General features: G+C 42.0%; 2 protein-coding genes across 3 annotated transcripts; one reads left to right on the top strand and one right to left on the bottom strand.

The window, feature by feature from the left end:
* Window positions 1-144: 144 nt before the first annotated feature.
* LOC130126765 (MAPK/MAK/MRK overlapping kinase-like) lies at window positions 145-5,794 on the top strand. Its single transcript, XM_056296391.1, has 13 exons — window positions 145-325; window positions 1,014-1,128; window positions 1,608-1,697; window positions 1,820-1,890; window positions 2,170-2,248; window positions 2,360-2,408; window positions 2,502-2,680; window position 3,324; window positions 3,611-3,711; window positions 3,876-4,049; window positions 4,635-4,794; window positions 5,019-5,216; window positions 5,518-5,794. The coding sequence occupies exons 1-13, from the start codon at window positions 145-147 to the stop codon at window positions 5,593-5,595; spliced, it is 1,476 nt and encodes a 491-aa protein (XP_056152366.1). The 3' UTR covers window positions 5,596-5,794.
* A 2,486-nt stretch (window positions 5,795-8,280) lies between these two features.
* Window positions 8,281-14,441, bottom strand: wdr20a (WD repeat domain 20a). Of its 2 annotated transcripts, XM_056295732.1 has the most exons (4): window positions 14,171-14,441; window positions 12,337-12,519; window positions 10,376-11,725; window positions 8,281-9,399 (listed from the first exon to the last, which is right to left on the bottom strand). In XM_056295732.1, exons 1-4 carry the CDS (start codon window positions 14,420-14,422, stop codon window positions 9,346-9,348), a joined length of 1,839 nt encoding a protein of 612 aa, XP_056151707.1. In that variant the 5' UTR covers window positions 14,423-14,441; the 3' UTR covers window positions 8,281-9,345. The 2 variants fall into 2 exon arrangements, with proteins under 2 accessions (XP_056151707.1, XP_056151708.1); XM_056295733.1 differs by lacking the exon at window positions 10,376-11,725 and having other exon boundaries at window positions 8,282-9,399.
* Between the last annotated feature and the right edge of the window lie 5,756 nt (window positions 14,442-20,197).

Here is a 20,197-nt window from a genome sequence, read left to right as displayed (position 1 = left end):
GCGCAGATATGTAGGGTGATATGATGTGCATTTGATGCTCCCAAAGTGGAAGCTTCAAATGCACGACCTGCTGCTGAGCTTAAGGGGCTGTTTCAAAATATTAAGCGTTGGCCTGTCGTTATTCCGTGTGGGTTGTACGATATAATGATGCACTATTCAAACTGGCTTATTGGGGTAAAAAACAGAGCCTGCATGCGAAATGCACATAAAACGCCGGACATCGAGTGGAAAAGAGGAGGACACTCCATAGAGATGCAGAGCAACAATTCACAACCCCATCGGAAAACATCCGAGCTCTCGCTCAGCACCCATCTTTGGAAAAAAGGTAGGGTAAAACACGCAGTTTCGGGGATATTCGCAGCCCCGTTTTGTCATAATTTACAAATTTGGAGGCCTGCGAAAACACCATCGTTTTGCCGACTAGAATTGCGTCTTGGCCGTATCGTGTCTGATGTGAGGACTGGATGGCCGGTCGGAGTCTCTAGTCTCCAAATCCAGCTGGGGTCAAAGTTGAGGGCAAGGCGTGCTCGGTTACCAAGGCAACGGTCAGCTAACAGGGGCTCTGCTAACGGTCTAAGGCTACCCCCCTCAAAGCCCGATTAGTGTGTCGTGCCTTTTTGTTTTTTGCTTCCTTAGTGTCGTATAAGGCACGTTGTTAATGAAAAACACTGGGATGCGATGTCCAAACGCATGTTACAGATAATGTACGCGTATGCGGTTTCCACCTTGAAGAATGCATTGTAAGTCGATGGATTGCTAGCGGTAACCGTTTGGCGCTTAACCTGAACACGCCCGAAATGACATATCAGTCAAGCAGACGCACATTTCTGAAAACATGTTACCCCGTGTCTGTTATCAAATGGCTTTTCTTTTTTTATGGCGAACAGCTCTATTCTTTTTCTTTTTTGACACGTTTCGTTACATCTGTGCCATGCTGCAATTGCCATAAACGGTTTAAGTTTTTGCCGTTTTCCCGATTTGTCCCCAGTCTCACAGTTTGTCCTCCTGTTCAGGCTACAAGATAATCAAGAAGATCGGCGAGGGCACCTTTTCAGAGGTGGTGAAGACCCAGAGCCTCAAAGACGGGAAGTTCTACGCGTGTAAAACGATGCGGCAGACAATAAATAGGTGTGTTTTTAAACCTGTAAATGTTTCCAACATACGCAGGTTGAATGCATTGAAACCCCTGGACTCTTGAAACCCGAGTCCGCAGCCCGACACCTCCTGGTCCATCGAACCAAACACTCGGGAGATTGTCTAGTCTGATGTCAACTGACGCATTCTGCCTCCAAACCTTTTAGTGATGAGCTCTGATGTCTGCACCTGCCATGGAAACTGCTCTCAGGACACTGATTTTCGAATTTAGCCACGCACTTTTAAATTGTCTATGAAACTCACTCCATCACATGGCCATAGTTTACATCAGCAGAATATGATGAATAAATTGCCGTACAATTCTCACTTTTTTAGACCAATGGATGTTGTTCATCATAATCACAAAATATTTGAGGCAGCCAGGTCTTGTGCTACATATAGTTTGCAGTTCCCTGTATTGTATGCACCTATAGCACAAGTTCGGAAATAACCATCCGTGTCATCTCATTTAGTCTGGAACAGGCCAACAACTTACGTGAAGTTCAGGCCATGAAGAGACTGAGCCCACATGCAAATATTATTCAACTTCATGAACTGATATTGTGAGTACTGTCATGCTTTTCCAATCATTGTTCTATTGCGAGCTCTATAAAAAAAACATTGAACTAGCCTCTGTTAATGAATTGTATGTGGCATGTCAATTCTGTCTGCTTAAATTTTTCAGTGACAGAGCAACAGGAACCCTGTCCTTGATTTGTGAACTGATGGAGATGAACATTTATGAGTTCATACAAAGTGAGTGTGCAAGTATAAAGGAATAAAAATTCAAGTTCAAAACATACAAGGGAGTGTTAAGACACATTGTAATGACATTCCAGTAAAAACATTAATCCTGCCTAAATAACCAGAAATCATTTATAATACATGGAAGCTAAATAGTTGAGAAGATGTGTCAAGTCATTTGGAACGAGGACGGACTATTATTGATGTTCCTTTGGTGAGTGGCTGTTGCAGCTAGAAAAGCGCTATAAAAATGCAGCTCGACTGATTGATTGATTGATTGATTGTTTGCAGGGAGACAAAGCCCACTTCCTGAGAATACAGTCAAACACTACATGTACCAGCTTTGTAAGTCACTTGAACATATGCACAGGCAAGTATACAAAGGAGGTACAGTCCAGGTGCAGATGAAATGGCAAAATTAAATCTACATGAAAATCAAATTGAAATATTCTGAGCCACCCCTTTGCCCCCATTATTACAGCTGTGGGATCTTCCACAGAGATGTGAAGCCAGAAAACATTCTAATCAAAGTGAGTCTCAAATTTCACATGATTTACTTTATGGGAATTGCAGTTTTTAGCTATACTGTGCACTACAATACTTGATTTTGTATAACTTTGTAGCAAGACATCCTGAAACTTGGAGACTTTGGCTCATGTAGGAGTGTGTACTCAAAGCCCCCTCACACAGAGTACATCTCCACACGCTGGTACAGGGCCCCCGAGTGTCTCCTCACTGACGGATACTACAGCTTAACAATGGACATCTGGAGTGCTGGTTGTGTCTTCTTTGAGATAATCAGGTAAATTTTACAAGAGGAGGTTGTGGTGTTTGAACTGTAGCATTTAAATGAGCCCACTGATTAGGATGGCATTATTAGGATGGCAACATGATTGTTGGAGGGATTATGAGTCGATGTCAAGTTCAACTTTAAGCCAGATATAAATAACTATGAAACAATTACTCTATTTTCTGAAATCTGATGGCATTTGAAATGCCCTCTTTCTGTTTTTATTTGCAATTGAAGGCATCAGCAAATGTCTACCAAATAGCATTTGACTACATTGAGTTCTTGAAGTGGGCCAGGACTAGCAAACACCTTACCAGCACATCTACATTTTGCTACCAGGAATACAGGACCTTTTTCTTTTGTACTGCCACTCATCTCCCTGACTTGCTCTCTCCTTCAAAAGTCACTGTGATCTGTTGGAGTCCATAGCTCTTCATTTCAGTGGGGCCTCGTTAAATGTGAAACCAAAGGACTTCATTACCCAGATTGCACCATGTTTAATTCCAGTCTTATGTACTGCTGTCCTATGATTCATTATTCCAAAAACCCTGATGAAATATTCTTATTTTACATTTCGTTTTTTTTATTTAGTCTTATTTTTTACTCTAATTAATTTATTTAAAAGAACCTTGTATTATTTTCACATCCAAGTCAGTGTAGTATGACAATACAATGTTTTGGCCATTACGCATAACTTGTTAATTGAAATTTACAATTGAAACTCATGTCCCCTTTTTATTACAGAAATACATGTTGTGAACATCAGCAATATCTCTTGGCATCTTTTATTCACTGTAAAAATTCCAAACTTCATATCTATGGCTTTGCCAATATGTATGCCAAAATGCCAGGATGGAGAGCACCTGCACTTCATTTTGTCCACTTCAAGCACTGAATACATTTGTTGTCACAGACAGATCATCACTTGGCTATATATTTCAGCTTAAACCCTCTGTTCCTGGAACCAATGAATTGGACCAGGTTGCCAAGATTCATGATGTGTTGGGAACACCAGACTGTAGTCTCCTTCAGAAATTCAAACAGTAAGCTCACATTTTTGCCTGGCCGCTATATTGTGCTGAATGCTTCATCTCCTCATTAGAGAAGAATCACTTGTTAGTGCTGATCAGATCAAACCTATTCCATTCTGGTTCAATGAAAAAACAAATATTAGCTACAACTTAAGTCATATCCCACTGTCTGGCAGGTCTAGGGTGGTGCGTTTTGACTTCCCCCCGAGAAAAGGGAGTGGTCTCTCCCGGCTGATCCCTGACTGCCCAGCACCAGCTCTGTCACTGCTCTACCAGATGCTTGCCTACGATTCTGATGAGCGCATCTCTGCAGAGACAGCCCTCAACCACGCATATTTCAGAGACATCAGGCAAGTTCCTTTAAATATATTTGTTTTTATAGGAATCATAAGTATTTTGAAGCATGTCATTGGTGTCATGTCGTCTAATTTATATTTCCTTTTTTTTCCCCAAGTTTTTGTAATAGATGGATAACATTTCCCCCACTATTAGATATTGGATAGCCAAGGCACCATGCCAAACTTGAAAAGTTTTTTTTTTGTTTTTGCATGCATGTCCCTTGAGAAAAACAACTAAACTAAATTCCAGGGAAGCAATTTTTAGAGATGACCCCATCTGCAATAAACCGTCACCAAATATGTTTTCCTTCAAGTTCCAGGGTATGGTTTCTGCTTGTACAGTGAGCCTGTGTGTTTTTGTTACAGCAGCTGTACCCTGGGTCTTACAAGAAAAATCATTGCTGGTCTTCCTATTGCTTCAAAGAAGGTTGAATCAGTTCATCTGGATACGTTTAGTGACTCCGTTCATCTACTCAACAAAGTTTACTGAATCAGTTCATCTGCTTATTGAGCAGATGATCTGATTCAACCTTCTTTGATTTTCTTACCTGGATTATTGAGCATGCATAAAGACATTCCTATTGCTTGTTTCCCCAGGATGACAGAAAAGAGAGCGGAGACCCTTCTCAGAACAATTGGGAGAGCGGATGGAGGACAAAGCAAAGGGACACCCAATTTCGTTGACCACATCTGGCGGGCAGCTAGACATGGCAGACAAGCAAGGGGAAGAAATGCAAGACAAACGCCTTTATTGAGCGTGAGTCAAGCCCATATAACTCAATTAAGCCACGAGTTTAACATCTGAAGGCTGAATTAACGTTCGCTGATTCTCAACCTTAAAAGAAATCAAAGTAATAGACGAAGTGAAATGCCCGCAAAAAATTGGAAGCACCCTTGGTAGTATTATGGTACGCTAATAACAATATAGAACAAATATCGAATTATCTGACTTATAACTGCTTCCAACTTTCCTCTCTGCAGCACACCATAAAACATATAGCAGAGCCCCTCATCAGACGGAACAACCCTCATTACAAAACTGAATTACCCAAGCTTAACATGGTGATACCAGGACCACAGATCTCCTACCCAGTTTCCACTTTGCCTCCACTGACCATCACTCACAGGGGCTCGCTGCCAGCCATCACATCCAAAAAGTGCCAGTCACGGTTGGCCAAGGTAAACACACAGACACCAGAGAATGCATAAGGCTTTTGCTCACTGGTTAATCAAATCAGAATCACTGTAGCATCCTGGGAGACAGATCTACAGAGGGCACTAAGATGCCCTAAGAAAGACAAAAAAGTAAAACTCATGTAGACTTACATGTAGAGATGAGACGTGTTGCCAAGTTTTTGTATAATGCTGTGGAAAAAATATTTCTGGAGAATGTTTTTGGGTTTAAAAAATAAAAAGTAGAATGTGGTTTTTCTACACGTGTGCAGTGACTTTGCATTTATTTTGGATTCCCTCTCCACAGCCCAGGGATGAGCCACACCATACAGCCTTTAAGACCTACTACATGCCACCTTTGGGCAGGAAACATGGAGGCTACTGACTGAGGGCCAAAATATAAGTAAACACCTTCCACGAACTGTGTACGGTAGATGGGAGATCTGCTGCACTGGTGTAAATACTCCACTTTCATCTGCTTTCACCAGAATATATCAAATATATACTGCAGCCGAAACATAAATTACACTGTTTTTATGTGGTTTATTTGAAGAAAGCATACAAATGTTGATTTATTTAGGATATTTTAGTAAGTACTGTAGAAACGTGTTTTGGGGTTGTGTTCAATGTCAGAAACGTTGCGTTCCAACAATTTTCGGGCGAAACTTCAAAGAATCTTTGTAACAACTAACAAACTAAAAATCATACATTCACTGAACAAAGATTATGAAAATTAAAAGCACATTCCTCGCTAGAAATGTTATCAAAATGCATTTAACACCGAAACTCTTAAAATATTGCATTTTCCAATTAGAATAAAAGGAATGTAAGCCTTTTTTTTCTTTTCGCAGACAGAGACTTGACAGTCACGTAACGTGGGCGCAGGCTCCACCAACATTGGCTATAAGTTGAAATGTCAATATGAAACTTTTTTTTTTTTGTGGTTCAGATATGTCGAGATTTTAATGTATCTGTGGTTTGCTGAAACGTAAAATATCAACATTTTATTCTGGCGACTGCCCCCACCCCTTCTAAAGTAGTAGAAAATCTCCCAGTTGAAATGCATTGGTTTAAATGTTGTTCAGTCATGGGAAATTAAAAAAAAAAAAAATTCAGCCCAGCACAAAAAAAGTCTGAGAAATGCTCCCATTTAAAATGCATGGGTTTAAATTTTGTTCTGTGTAGCATGAATAAAGTCAAACCATCATGCCTCCGGGACACGATTCAATAGATTAATTTTCATGACTATGAGCACCAAAAAATGTGATACTGGGTTGGCAGATATGTTTCAGAAATAATATAAAGAAATTCAGTCATGAAAATGTATCAATTTGGCAGTTATTATTGCAACAACAAAACATGACCACTTTGCAGCGTCAAATGCAGTGCTATCTCCCCTGTACTGGGGTCCTGTCAAATGTCGGGAGTCAGTTTTTGCATTTTAGTTATGACTGATGTGTTATATAATCCTATGTCTTTCACATCTGCTTACATTCCAAAATGAACCTTTGATAAAAACTGAACAAGGGGAATATTCACATTAGTTCTACTGTGAGGGACTTCAGAGGTATTAATTTAAGATAAAGGGTACCTTTGTGATTCCAAAGAAAAGCCAGAATAGAAGACTGGTGATGGTTTGCCACTGTCCCGGTGCTGTAAATTAACTCTTTGGTATGAAGGGCATTAATCCTGCTGTACAGAAATACACAGCAAAAATATTCACATTAAGTGCTTCAGAACTATCATTTCTTCACATACATTGCGTTTGGATAATGGATGGATGGATGGATGGATATATAGCCAATACCAGTGGTTAGATATGTCAACATGAGACATGCTTTACCATTTCATTCAGTTTCGGATACTCATCAAAATGGACTGTGACTCAATCTGCACTTTGTATGGGACATTCAGAGAGAGAAATGCATCATGTCTCATTTGCCCCGTTTTCATTTACCTGTGGTAAATGCAGTTACTCCAAACTTAAGTTGAAAAACTATCTGCACAAATTCATGACAAAAGCTTTGGTAAGGATAAATTCATGAGAATCTTTTTTTTTTTCCATGTGAAGTGTGACATGTAAAATGTTATTAACATTGTTTGCTTCGGGTATGCGGGTGGTATGGCGGTCTATTCCGTTGCCTACCAACACGGGGACCGCCGGTTCGAATCCCCGTGTTACCTCCAGCTTGGTCAGGCGTCCCTACAGACCCAATTGGCCATGTCTGCGGGTGGGAAACCAGATGTGCGTATGTGTCCTGGTCACTGCACTAGCGCCTCCTCTGGTCGGTCAGGGCACCTGTTCGGGGGGGAGGGGGAACTGGGGGGAAATAGTGTGATCATCCCACGTGCAAAACTCCTCAATGTCAGGGGAAAAAGAAGTGGCTGGCGACTCCACATGTATCGGAGGAGGCATGTGGTAGTCTGCAGCCCTCCCCGGATTGGCAGAGGGGGTGGAGCAGCGACTGGAACGGCTCGGAAGAGTGGGATAATTGGCCAAGTACAATTTTGGGGGAAAAAAAGAGGGGGGGGGCTCAAATATTTTTTTTGCTTGCTTCACCTATTTGAGTCAATGTAGTCACTGAACTCTTACGGCATCGACAATGATTGGAAATCACAAAATAAAGTACATTAAAACTTAGCTGTAGTTGTTTCAAGTGGAAAAAACCCTGATGGTTGTTAATCCATGTTTCTAAATGTGGAAGGGCTGCGTTGAAGGGTTATTGCTGTCAGTGGATAGCAAATAGACTTTAAAGAATTGGGGATTATTTTCTCAAGTCTTTGCAGCTTTCATCTGCCCACTCATTAAATCTATTTTAAAGTAGTAGAAAGAGGATCTGAACCTCCACCTTTCTTCTCAAATCATTTCTGTGGCTGTGGTGGTGGGGGGGGGGGGGGACCGTGTGCTAAGCTGAGGAAAGCAAATTTCAACCGTAGACTTCCTGAACATTAAGGACTTCAATTTTTGACAGCCCCTTATGTTCAACTTCAGCACATTTTTTGACTGAGAAAAACATTTTATTCCAGTGTAGCTCTGTTATTCAAGAAGTGTACATGAGAGTGAACCATGAAGAAAAAGAACAGAAGCCTGTGTATTCAAGATTATTTTAATATTATTAATATGTATACTTTAGGCTTTAGAAATATAACTATCAATGACAAAACTTCCACTGGAGTAATGGTCGTTTCCTTAGGCCCCCCCATCAAATAACTGAATTACAATATACACATTATGATACAGAGCAGATTTGAATCTGAAATAATATTAAAATAAATGCTCAATAGATAAAGGTTTTAATAGTTTCATCATTTTTTCGCCTACTGTATTAGCCGTCTGTGAGTTCTGAGCACACCCAAAAATGTAAAGCCATTTTCTTCTAATAAACTAATTTAAGTGCAAACAACTTTTCTTTAAAAAGACTATGATTGCAGCATCCAGCTTTAGAGATTCAGGTTTCAAAGACTGAGGATGTTAAAGCCGAGTGCAACATGGCAGTCCTCAGCCCTCTTTTTGTTTTTTGTTCCATTAATGTAATTATAAAAACAAACATAATAACTAACAAAATCAGTGCAAAGTTGTTGAGGAGATTCTACTGGAGAGACAAAAAGTGGTGCATGAATGTGGATGGATGCAAATTCTTAAGATGCCCACACACTTGGTTAGGACAGTTCGCTCAATGTGCATATTTAGTCAGTAACTCTTAGCCTCTGAAACTAGGCTAGGTTAAAAAAAAGGGTTAACAGATTATGAAAATTGAAGGAACTGTCCCTTTAATGGCAAGCCTCAATTGACTGGTTTGCATCTAACAAAGCCAAGCTTGAAATCCAGAGGGGGGGAGGGGGAAAAAAACAGTCAGGTGAGATCTGCGTGTGATAGAAAAGATACACAAATTCTAAAATGTGTTAAAATTCCAGAGACATTAGCGCAATCCTCCAAAATTGCACTGCATCCTTTCTTGCTTCATTCCTCCTCTAGGTCAAGTGAATGACAAATGAAAATAATAGAAAAGCAATTAATATAACCAGGGAGGGGATGGGGTATAAAAAGGAGAAAAAAAAACTTGCAATGCTTGCGGGGTGAAGAGCAGCATCAGACTCTGGGTTGCAGGGTTCTTTAGCAGCAGAAATATTGTGGCTATACTACTGTTCCACTGGGAGAGCTGGCTTGGTTTTGGGATGACAATAAACCCTGAAAAAAGGAAAACAAGGAGATTTGCATTGGGAAAGTTTACAAAGCAAAAAAAGAAAAAAGAAAAAAGAAAAGAAAGAAAGAAAAAGGAAGAAAAAAAAACAAGCAACAAATAGCTCATTAAAAAGTTTTCCTCTTGCCCCTCTGTCCTGCCCTCTCCCCTTGGGTTTAATGAAAGGCCTGTGCAGAGCGGTCCACGTGGATGCTGAGTGTAGAATGTGAGGGTAATACTGTCTTTGAGAGGATTGCTTGCCTAGGGCACTTTGAAGCTTTAAATGCTTAGGACTGGGTCATTATTGGCAGTAGTCTCACCGGACTGGCTACTCTTTAGAGTGCTGTACACTGCTTCTTGATAAAACTTCTACATACAGAGGCTATGTATTCTAGTGTCTTGCGTAGGCAAATCCTCTAAAACACAGACAATATGTATGTATACAACAATGCAGACATATTATGTTCTAAGAGTTTGCCACAGACGTTGCTGAGACTTGTTTGGCAAATACAGAGCCCTTTGCAATACAGCTGAGCGCAAATGACTGACAACCAGCTTTCTCAGCTCTGCAACTACGCATTGTGGGATATTTATGCAAAAGGAATACACTTCGTAGGGATCAATGTCTCCTCTTCCTCATAGGTTTACGAAGTCCTCCAAATCAGTGTGAATTGTATATCTTCTTAGCATTGCTCGTCTTTGAAACTCAGAGCTAACAGGTTTTGTCTGGAACAGCAGAAATTCTTAAAAGTAAAGTTTGACATATTAAGACAACTACTTTTGCCTCCTTGCAAAGTCTATCTGACAGTTGGATGACTCTACACCTAAAAATGCTACTGCAAATGTCCACAGTTTATATAAGATTTCAGAATATATCTTGTTGCCCAGTTACATCCCATCAACTGATTTTGGGACACCCAAAAAGATGACAAACGGCACATTTGTGTTTGATTTCACACATTTTCCACATCAAAAAGAACTTACCACTTTGCCTGGCCTCGCCCATGTGCAAATAAATCCCTCCTGACAAGCAGTCACTAAACAGTCCTCTAAAAATATGAGTACAGTCAGTCTCTCATGTGCTATCTTTTTACAGATGAGGGGCTCAAGAAGGGGCACATCCTCCATGCGTGGACACAGCAGAGTACCCAGAGTCTTAGCAGGGTCTGTTTTGGTTTTGGTCAGCAGATTGAGCTTGTCACTGCTCTTGCTACTGATGTGGCCCATGCTGTGGTTTCGTTTGTGGTCCTTCTCATGGTGACGTTCTTTCCTGTCGTGGAGCGACAGTGTGGCAAACTTGCTCACACCTGTGGCGATGGCACTGTCCATAATACCGCTACCGATTCCACCAATGCCTCCACCGCTGCCGGCCTTATTGGTACTGTTTGCAGTAGTGGTGGAGCTGGCCGAGTGTGGTAGACTGTTGGAGCGTGGTAATGTCATTGAGACGGAGTTTATGCCAGGTGTAATGGCACCACTGTTGTTTCCATTAGTAGCATTGTTAGGGGTGTTAGTGATTATTGTGGCACCTGCCGGGGGGCTGGTTGCGTTCATAACGTTAGTGTGTGTTCGTGTCCGCGACAGAGGCAGGTGGGGGAAGAGGATGTCCTCTGTGAGGTCCCACAGGCACAATTGAGTGTCCTGGCCCACTGAGCCAAACCGGTACGTAACACTAACAGGCCGGCTATCTGTAGAGTTGCGCTTGGAGAGCCGGGACTGTGTGCTGTTGGCCCGGTCTCGTCCAAAGTGGATCATCTGATCCTGGAAGTCCTCATCGCTGCCACTGAACTCCATAGGGTCAGTCTCCTCTACACTGGTAGTGTAGTGGTCAAACGCCACCACACTCACCCATGACTTGTGCCCGTGACCTCGGGCGATGACCCGGCAGTCCAGAAATGACCACACAGTCACTAGGTCATCCTCTCCACCTGCAACTATGTACTTTCCGTCAGGGCTCCAGCACACACACAACAAGCCACCAAAATAGCTCTTCATGGTGCCGTGTAGCTCCACAGCGTCAAAGTTGAACACCCTTAAGAAGCCATCTTGGCTTACGCAGGCCAGGAACTTCCCATCAGGGGAGAAAGCAAACTCATTCAGCGCCCCCTCACCCACTGTCCATTTGAGAAGAGGGTTCCGCGTGGACTTGCTCTTACAAGTGTGCACAGAATAGTTCTCTCCCTGTTTGAGGAGCTGGTAATGTGGTGCTGTGGTGCCACAGGTGTGCTCCACATTGTACAGGTACATGCTCCCACTGGCATGAGAGACAAGGAATAGGCTCTCGGAGCCTGGCACCCATTTGACACACGTTACTCTGGACTTGTCAATTAGTCTCTAGGGTGGGGGGTGAAGGGAAAAAGACAGTGTAAGGTTATATAGTCAGGAGATATATATGAATATTTTCAAGTTAAAAATAAAGTTTCCAGTGATACCAGTGCTAGAATCACATCTGGCTGTAAGAGGCTGATGTAGAGTATCAGTATCAAAGAATTTACCCATTATAAAGAAATCAATACCTTACAGCCACAAGTAACAAATCAGAAATCAAAATATAACAAATTAGTATTCACAGTTTTTCCACTCACAGAACAATGTTCGCTCTCTCTGATGGAGAAAAAACTGTTTATGGCTCAGTTGTTTTCCTCCACTGACCAAAAACACAGTGACACTGACAGTCAGACATTGATAGTCAGTGTCAATGTTTATGAATTGGCATTAGTAACCCTACCCCTAGCCCTAAAAACAAATTGGTTGAATAGATGTTAAGATGAAGAAATGTCATAATTAAATTGACTTAATTAAGTCAAATTATTTATTAGTAAAAGTCTCCATTTGCGTTAGTGAACAGTGAGAATGCCATTCCGTAAGAATGGATCGCCTATACCATTCAACACTACAGGATTGCAAGTGACCTTGTCTACCCCCCCACCCCCCTGCGGGCTTACTTCCTCATTGAAGAGTTTGCTCGTCTCCTTCTTGATGGGGTCAATGAGCTGCACTTGCCCCGCTGAGAAACCCACCAGCAGGGACACACTCTCTGCTGTGGCTGTTAGGTGGTTGAAGTCATGGCAGGTGGGCTGCGTTCCCTTGTAGATCCGTTTGTCTATAGGTTTGCTCAGGTCAGCAGCCTGTTGTCGAGTACAAACACACCAATTCGGTGAGCTCACAAAAAGGAAGGCTTTAGCCTTTCAGAGATTTGCCTAAAACTATATTTATGGTCCTTTTCTTGAAAGATAGGAATGCTGACATGAGAGACAAAAGATAGAGGTTCATTTACTGAGGCGATAGCAATGTGACAGCAAAACACTAGTTCTTGTTAAAGTCCTCTTAAAAGAAATAGGTCCAAGACTGACATCAAAGGAATACTTATCAAAAAGCTGTCTAAACCTGACTGGAACTTAACAAGACCTCTTGACAAGTGTATCCTGTGTGTGTGTGTGGGGGGGGGGGTAGTAAAAAGAATTATAAATAAGGGTTGAGGGACAGGGCCTGTCATGGTAGGGAGCCCAGTATGCTTTCAGTACTAGGGTAACCAGGACAGGCTGAAGTATACAAAATGCCCTGGGCATATGGACAATCAGCATACAGGCCCATTGGTTAATGATTTCCAGTTTACACCTTCCGCAGAATGGAAAATACCTAGAAATACCCAGTGGAAGATGATGACTCAGTGGTTCCTCCCTGTATTGTTGGATATAATATTGAAGTATTTCTAGTCATGGTTAGTGCCTTTGCAAATTATATCAAACAGTAAACTCAAGGACCTTGTCCAGCTCAACAAATACAAGCCTCGTCAGTTGTTTCCATGCACAATAGTAAGCAAAAATATGTTTATCTATGGTATATCTGACGTTGGGCCATGTTACCACCACACACTAAAATAAAATGTCACCAATGGTCAAATCCTTGTCAACAGTGTTGTGACCTCTTTGAGGGTGAACATAGAGGACATTTGGGTTATTTACCAGTGTGGGATACGGCCCAGCTGTCTATTTGAGCAATGTGTTTTATTTACTACTGTCTGCAAGAGCCTCCTACTTTTTACCAAACACCTGCAGCCATAGACCTGCTGCACCAGGTCCATCATCACTACACAAATTCTGGTCAGAGTCAGACACACACTTCCTGCTCCACCTTCCGTTTCACTTAGCCACACCACCAACTTGGCATAAGCCATCAAATTCACTAAGTCATACAAGCAATTTATCCTTAGACTTCCCTCAAATCGCACCCCGTCGTACGATTGATTGGCTTTATTTTGAAGCTATACTATATGTTAGGTAGCTATCCCATCAGTAAGCAATCCACGTTGTATGATCGGGCACTAAATCTACAACACTGATCTGGACACCTGTCAGTCTTGGGGCGTCGACAGGTGTGTGCGTCCAGCGGTCTTACATGACGGATCCAAATCTACACGAAACCCGAGCAATATAAAAACCACTTACACCCAGGCAACTTTGGTTAAATAAACTAGCTGCTGAACCAGACTAGATAGTAAAAGAGTATGTCAGAAAGATCAAAACTGGGCGGCAGACCGCTGACAGAATCTAGTTCCCGGGCCCTCTGAACTGGCTCGCAAAGCTCGCTAGCTACCTCGGCTGCTGCTAGCTTTCAGCTGCAAGCTAACAGTCTGTCAATCCCATTTCAAAGTCGAGGACCTGCCAAACTTGTTCACCGACAAACGCGAGCATGTAGTCGGCGGTGCTTCGGCTAATGCTGACGGACAGTGCGCTCTCCGCTGGCGTTAGCCTGGTGGTTAGCATGTTAGCGCCCTACCTTTCGGACGCCTTTGTAGATGTAGAAGTATAGTTCACGGCCCACATTGAAACAGATCCGGTCGCCGTTGCCCGACTGGTCGTTGACGTTGACGAAGGAGACTTTGACGGGGTTGGAGCCTTGCGAGTTGAAAGGCACCCTGTTGGGACGGCTATATTCGGAGTGAGTGAGGAGTTTGTAGACACCTTCCCGAGTGGTGAACTGAGTTTTGATTTCGTTCATCTCCTTCCCTCCTCCTCCCTCCGCCGCCATCTTTGAAATTAACGTTCATCCTTTCCCCGGGCCCGGATCTGACGCATGGGGGCGTCCGCTCCTGTCTATCCCGTGTTTGCCCCCAACCGGCGCCGCTTAATTGATTGAAACGTGCTTCGACGTCAGCTTGGCGGGTCAACTTCGGCAGAAACCGGCCCAGTCGTTGGCGTAGTCAACTATTCTGGTACTTTAATGGTGTGTTTCTTTCAGTTGTCCACTTCCCTGCAGGTGAGGCATACTTTAGTTGCAGCACGTCAAAGTCATCTAGTACAAATAAGGAAACTCCCTCAACTGACCCTAACAGGTTGCATGGACTGTTAAGCAGCCATCATTTGAATTTACATCTGAAAAGTTCGACGTACCATTGCATCGAGTAAGACGACATTTATTTATAAGTACACTAATTGTTCTTTTTCCCCTCTTTATTTTGAATACTTTTTTTATCTTAAAATGTATCCCTCAGGTGTGGATCTAAAGCCTTTCTGCATTTGATATGCTGTTTTTGTTTTGTTTTTTTCCTTTTTGCAAGCACCTCACAAGGGTGGACGCGGTGCTAGCAGTGTGGACAAGCTTACTTTCAAATAACATGGTAAGATTGCTACCCTAAATCTAACCATCATCTTCAGCAGAACTGGGAGTGTGTAGAGCTCATCCACCTCAAAATTCGGAAGATGTTGATAACCTATTTGCCTGCAAGTATTGAGTTTCTGTTTTCCACCAGGAAATCTGTAAAGCAGAGTCAAGCACAGATTCTGAGTCAGATGTCAGCCTAAGGTGGTCGGACACCAGCACCATGGTATTTTGTTCATAATGTTAAAACACATGCACATATATTGGTAGATTTGGGGATGTACTTCGAGCCCATCCAAGGAGGTTGGCATACTCTTTGTGCTTATTGACTGCGCCACATGTGCATATTCCGAACTATATCAAAATAATCTCGATTCTTGTGTCTATGCATGCTCAATAACCCAGGTAAGAAAATCACAGAAAGTTCAATCAGTTATTCTGAACACAGCGTTTATTGAGAGAGAAACGTTTCATCGATATACCCCCTTCCCACTGGCCAAAAAACCCGCTAACATCCGGCTTTTTTTGGCCAGTGGGAAAGGTTACAATCGGCATGAAGTCCCGGGTCAAATGGCTCTGCAATAGACACGGGTTTTTATCGGCTCCGGCTCCGATCGGCATTGATGGGAACAGGACCCGAGTAAAAATAAAATAAACGGCTAACATGCACCTGCGATTTTGTTCTTCATGTCGTGCAAGATGCAACACTGGCAAGACAGCGAGGTGAGACAGCTTCTCCTGATTCGAGGGCAAGAGGAAATAAGGAGACACGTTTCTGGCACTGTGAGAGACGCTGCGATATACAGCAATATAGCGAAAATTTTGAGTGAAAGAGGCATTGTTCGCAACCCAAGGCAAGTTATAAACAAATTAAAGGCGCTGAAGAAAAAAATATTTTTGTCTCAATTATTTTTGTCTTTACTTTTGTTTCCACTGTTTACTTCCCAATCACACTGAAAACCTTTTCCGGCGCACGTTCATGACGTTGAACGTAACGCACCAAGGGGAAAAAACAGGCGCTCGCTACGAAAAAAAATCACGCCAATGGGAAAAGGTCGCTAATTTTGGCGGGAAAGGGACCGCGACCTCCAGTCTCAACTACCTGCAGTAATAAATGCAGTCATAAATAATTATATAATAAATGTAGTTATAAATAAACATCATGCCACTGTATTGTTTATAAGGGTGGGGATACCTGCAGTCAGGTGCGACTGACGAGTCACTTAGACGAGTGATGAAACGTTTCTCTCAGTAAACGTTGTGAACTGATTCAGCTTTCTTTCACTTGATTCTTTTGGTCTCAATAAAATATTGAATCCTTTTAAAAGCAGATTAATAAAAAAAAAACTATCACATTCTCATTTTAACCTGTTGCGATAAACCGAGGGTTGTGTTTGTGGCCTGACAGGTTGTTACAAAGATATTCAGTTTAACGGTTTATCTCTTTTGTGAGATGGAGGTTGAAAAACTTAAAGACCACAGATTTTCAAACGAGTAGTGCAAATATAGTGGGCATTTTAGTCAACTGCAGTGCCACTGTATATTCATTTCCATTTGTTCACTGGCTGTTTTTCAACTGTCTGCAAAATGTTATATTGACAAAACGGAAACATTTGATATATCTTATAATGGTTCTCTTAATAATATTGACCTGCTAGATTTTAATGTCTGATCACAAAGCTGTGATTTTTCACACCCTGCTCCTGCTCCCTGCTCACAAGCCATCTACCTGTATCCACTCTTGGTCTCTTAATTCCAAGTCAGCTAGTGGTTTTAGAAAAAAAGTTTTTATCAGCTCTGGCTAGTAATACCCAACTGTGACTTTATCTTGGTCGTGTTTCACTTTGTTCTGTGGAGTGGATCTGACATTATGGCCGATATTTTTTATTGTATTTTGTTGTTTTATCTTGACTATGTGCATTATTTTATCCTGTTGTGTGAGGTACCTTGTAATGTTTAGAAAGGTGCGATATAAATAAAGTTTATTATTGTTATCTTTATACTGCAGATCAGGAACTAGCTTATCTATAAGGTGAAATTGAAGTATATCATGACCTGACCACTTATTCTTCAAAGTTTTATTCACACAGGCATAGGTCCTCTTGTTGTAAAAAAAAACCTTTGAATTATTAGCTGTTTGAACAGGGTTCTGTGAGCAGTGCACAGGAGTGTAGACAGGTTAAAAAGACTATACCATCATTGTACAAGCCAGTTGGCCGGCAGCCCTATTCTTTGGTGAACGTACTCCTTTACACAGTCCAAACCATTTAATCTTTTGCAAGTAAGTATCCTGCTTTAGCTGTACGTGTTTGCATGCTTTTGTATCAGCACCCATGTGTATGATTTTCAGTATTTGGACCCCTATGATGCTAGCGCTGAGGATTCTGATGAGTCAAGCAGCACTGCAGGTGTCCCTACCAGGCGACCCAGGAAGCAGGGGGGAGGAGGAGGAGGCAGAAGAGGAAGCTGCTGGCTTTCAGGCTGGAGCAGGCAATTTATCAATCACCCTTGTGCCTCTGCCACTCACAGAGACAGAGTTAGGAATGGGATTAGAGATCAACCAACAGAACAGCAGCAACATCTGGATGTCCAGATGAGATCTGAGAGTGACTCTCAGTTGGACATCTGTAGGCTGGACACACTGCCCTCCCTTGGTGACAGGAGGAGTGCCTGCAAAGATCCTCAAAGGGAGATTTCTATCAAGTCAGCATTTCACCCTAGATCTGTTGACTCTGGAGAGCACTACCACTTTGATGATTCAGGTGTGCACTGTGCCAGATCCTACGCACCTTGTACACCCGGAGATCCAAACCCATTCCAGCTGCTGGATAACTCCTCTGAAAGGTCCCCCATCCCCTGCAATCTCAGATTGCTGTGCAAGCGTAAGATGGATCTCCCTGGGGCAGAGATGGGGGAACTGGGGCATAATAAGAGAGTGTGTGTCACCAGTATGGAGGAAGAGCAAGGGGAAGGTGACTTCTCTTTCTGAAGTGTCTTAAGGCTACCTCCCCAACACCATGGGTCCATATTTGTTCAAAATTTCAGTTTAAAAGTTTGGAATATTTAAGGATCACTTGCATGTCTACTCAACTGTAGGATTTACATCATTCAGAAAGACATATCCCAATCTAAATCAGCACCCCTCCTCTGATGCACTAGATATACGAGCCCGATTCAGTTAGGGTAGTCTGGATTGCTGATGTGATGCACCACAGGCATCAAGAACCTCTGCAATAAATAATTTGGAGAAGTAGAAGGAAATTTATTTTAACATCATTTGACAAAGTGGCCAATGTAGTTGTTGATCAGTCAGTATGGCCAGGTATGGATGTAGATATGACATGCACTACTTTTTTTTAACTTCACTTTGGGGAGTCTTAGTAACTAACCCAAAATGCAATATATTTAGGTTGAATTATGAAGTTAATCTACATGACAATAATGGACTGAAGCACATGTTATGAAACAGTTTCTTGTGAGGTATTTTGACTAAGTCATTGAATAAAGTTAATGGTTCTGACATTGAACATGAGCCAAGATCTTTTGAATGAATGAATGATGATTTATTTCAAACATGCAAATAAGCAAGATATAACATACAGATAAGTCATTGCCAATAATCTGAAGTGATCAACAAATCCACACATCAAACTCAGCGAACAGACCTCCGTATGCATCAGATTATTTGTTACATGTTTGAAAAGGAGTAGGAGGAAGAATACACTTGTTTTTTCCTACCCCTTCTCACCTACTGTTAAGTTAATTCAGCCACTATACATTTCAAACTCAATTCAATGCAATGCAATACAAATTCAATGCAAGTTGTGCTGCATAATACAAACTCCACTACTGTGAACAATAGGAGAAAAAAATGGAACGAGAGAAAGAGAAAAAGAAAAACATCCTAATGTCATGTACCAAGAATAAACAAATGTTAATGCTACATACAACCCAAATAACCACTCGGAGTCATAGAAAGAAAAATGAAAAAAAAAAAGTAATAAATGTTAGAGATAAAACTTGAACAGTTAACACAACTATTCGCCATCCCTATCACTGGACAATGAAGATTTTGCTTCCTGAACACTTTTTGGGTGTGTTTTATGGATTTTGGGCTGCTGACCAAGAGAAACTCGAGGCTCCTCACATTTGCTGTGCAACATGTCCAGTCAGCTGAAAGCCTGGCTCAGAGGTACTCGGAAGTCAATGCCATTTGCAGTCCCAATGATATGGCGAGAACAGAAGGATAACGTGACGGGCTGTTACTTCTGTCTTACCAATGTAGCTGGCTTGTCTACTAAAAATAAATCTATAGAACACCCCAATCTGCCTTCAGCCATGAGACCAGTGCCACATGATGACAGTTTGCCAGTACTGAAGCCACCAGAGACATGAAACCTAGATGAGGCAGATGAAGATGCCACAACACATGAACCAGATGTGGAGAACCCTTTTAGCCTGGTTATCCTCATCTGATAACACAACCAGAATTAAATGACGTGGGTCAGGGACTTGGATTTGTCAAAAGCTAAAGCAGAACTACTTGGTTCAAGATTGCAAGGATGGGTTTTGCTGTCACCAGGTACAGAAATGTTTGTGTGAACTACTAATAAGACACGTTAGTCCTTAGCTAACGGGTCTGACCCTTAAGCCGAGCGGTTAGTGATGTCGCCTTGTGGTGTAGTACACCCGTATCGAATCCCGCACCGGGCAAGAAAATAACCGGTTATATTTGTCTTTCGGAACCGTCAAGAACATTTGACAAGTTTCTTTACACGGGTTGACAACCTCTGTTTGTGCACTGACATTGATGGATCGTTCATGGCTTTGGGTTGTGTGCATGACCCACAACAATGGCGTCTTTTTATAGATTCGTCAAAGTAAAGCCTGAAAGCTGTCCAGTTACACAATGGCAATGTCCACCCTTCAGTACCCATTGGCTATGGTTGACACATGAAAGAACACATGAAACACATGAAAGAAACCTACAATAACATGGAATTGTTGTTGAAACACATACAGTACAACAATTATGACTGGAAAATCTGTGGTGATCTAAAAGTATTGGCACTGCTACTAGGAATGCAGCTCGGTACTGTTGTTTCCTTTGTAAATGGGATAGCCGTGCTAAACAGTCACATTACATTAAAAGAACTGGCCGCTCCGTAAGCATTTCCTTCACGGCAGAAAAGTGTTGCGCATAGA

Source organism: Lampris incognitus, chromosome 16 (assembly GCF_029633865.1).
Source record: "Lampris incognitus isolate fLamInc1 chromosome 16, fLamInc1.hap2, whole genome shotgun sequence".
In the NCBI taxonomy this organism is placed as follows: domain Eukaryota; kingdom Metazoa; phylum Chordata; class Actinopteri; order Lampriformes; family Lampridae; genus Lampris; species Lampris incognitus.
The sequence above is the reverse complement of the archived record's forward strand: the minus strand, read 5'-3'. Positions and strand labels throughout refer to the sequence as shown.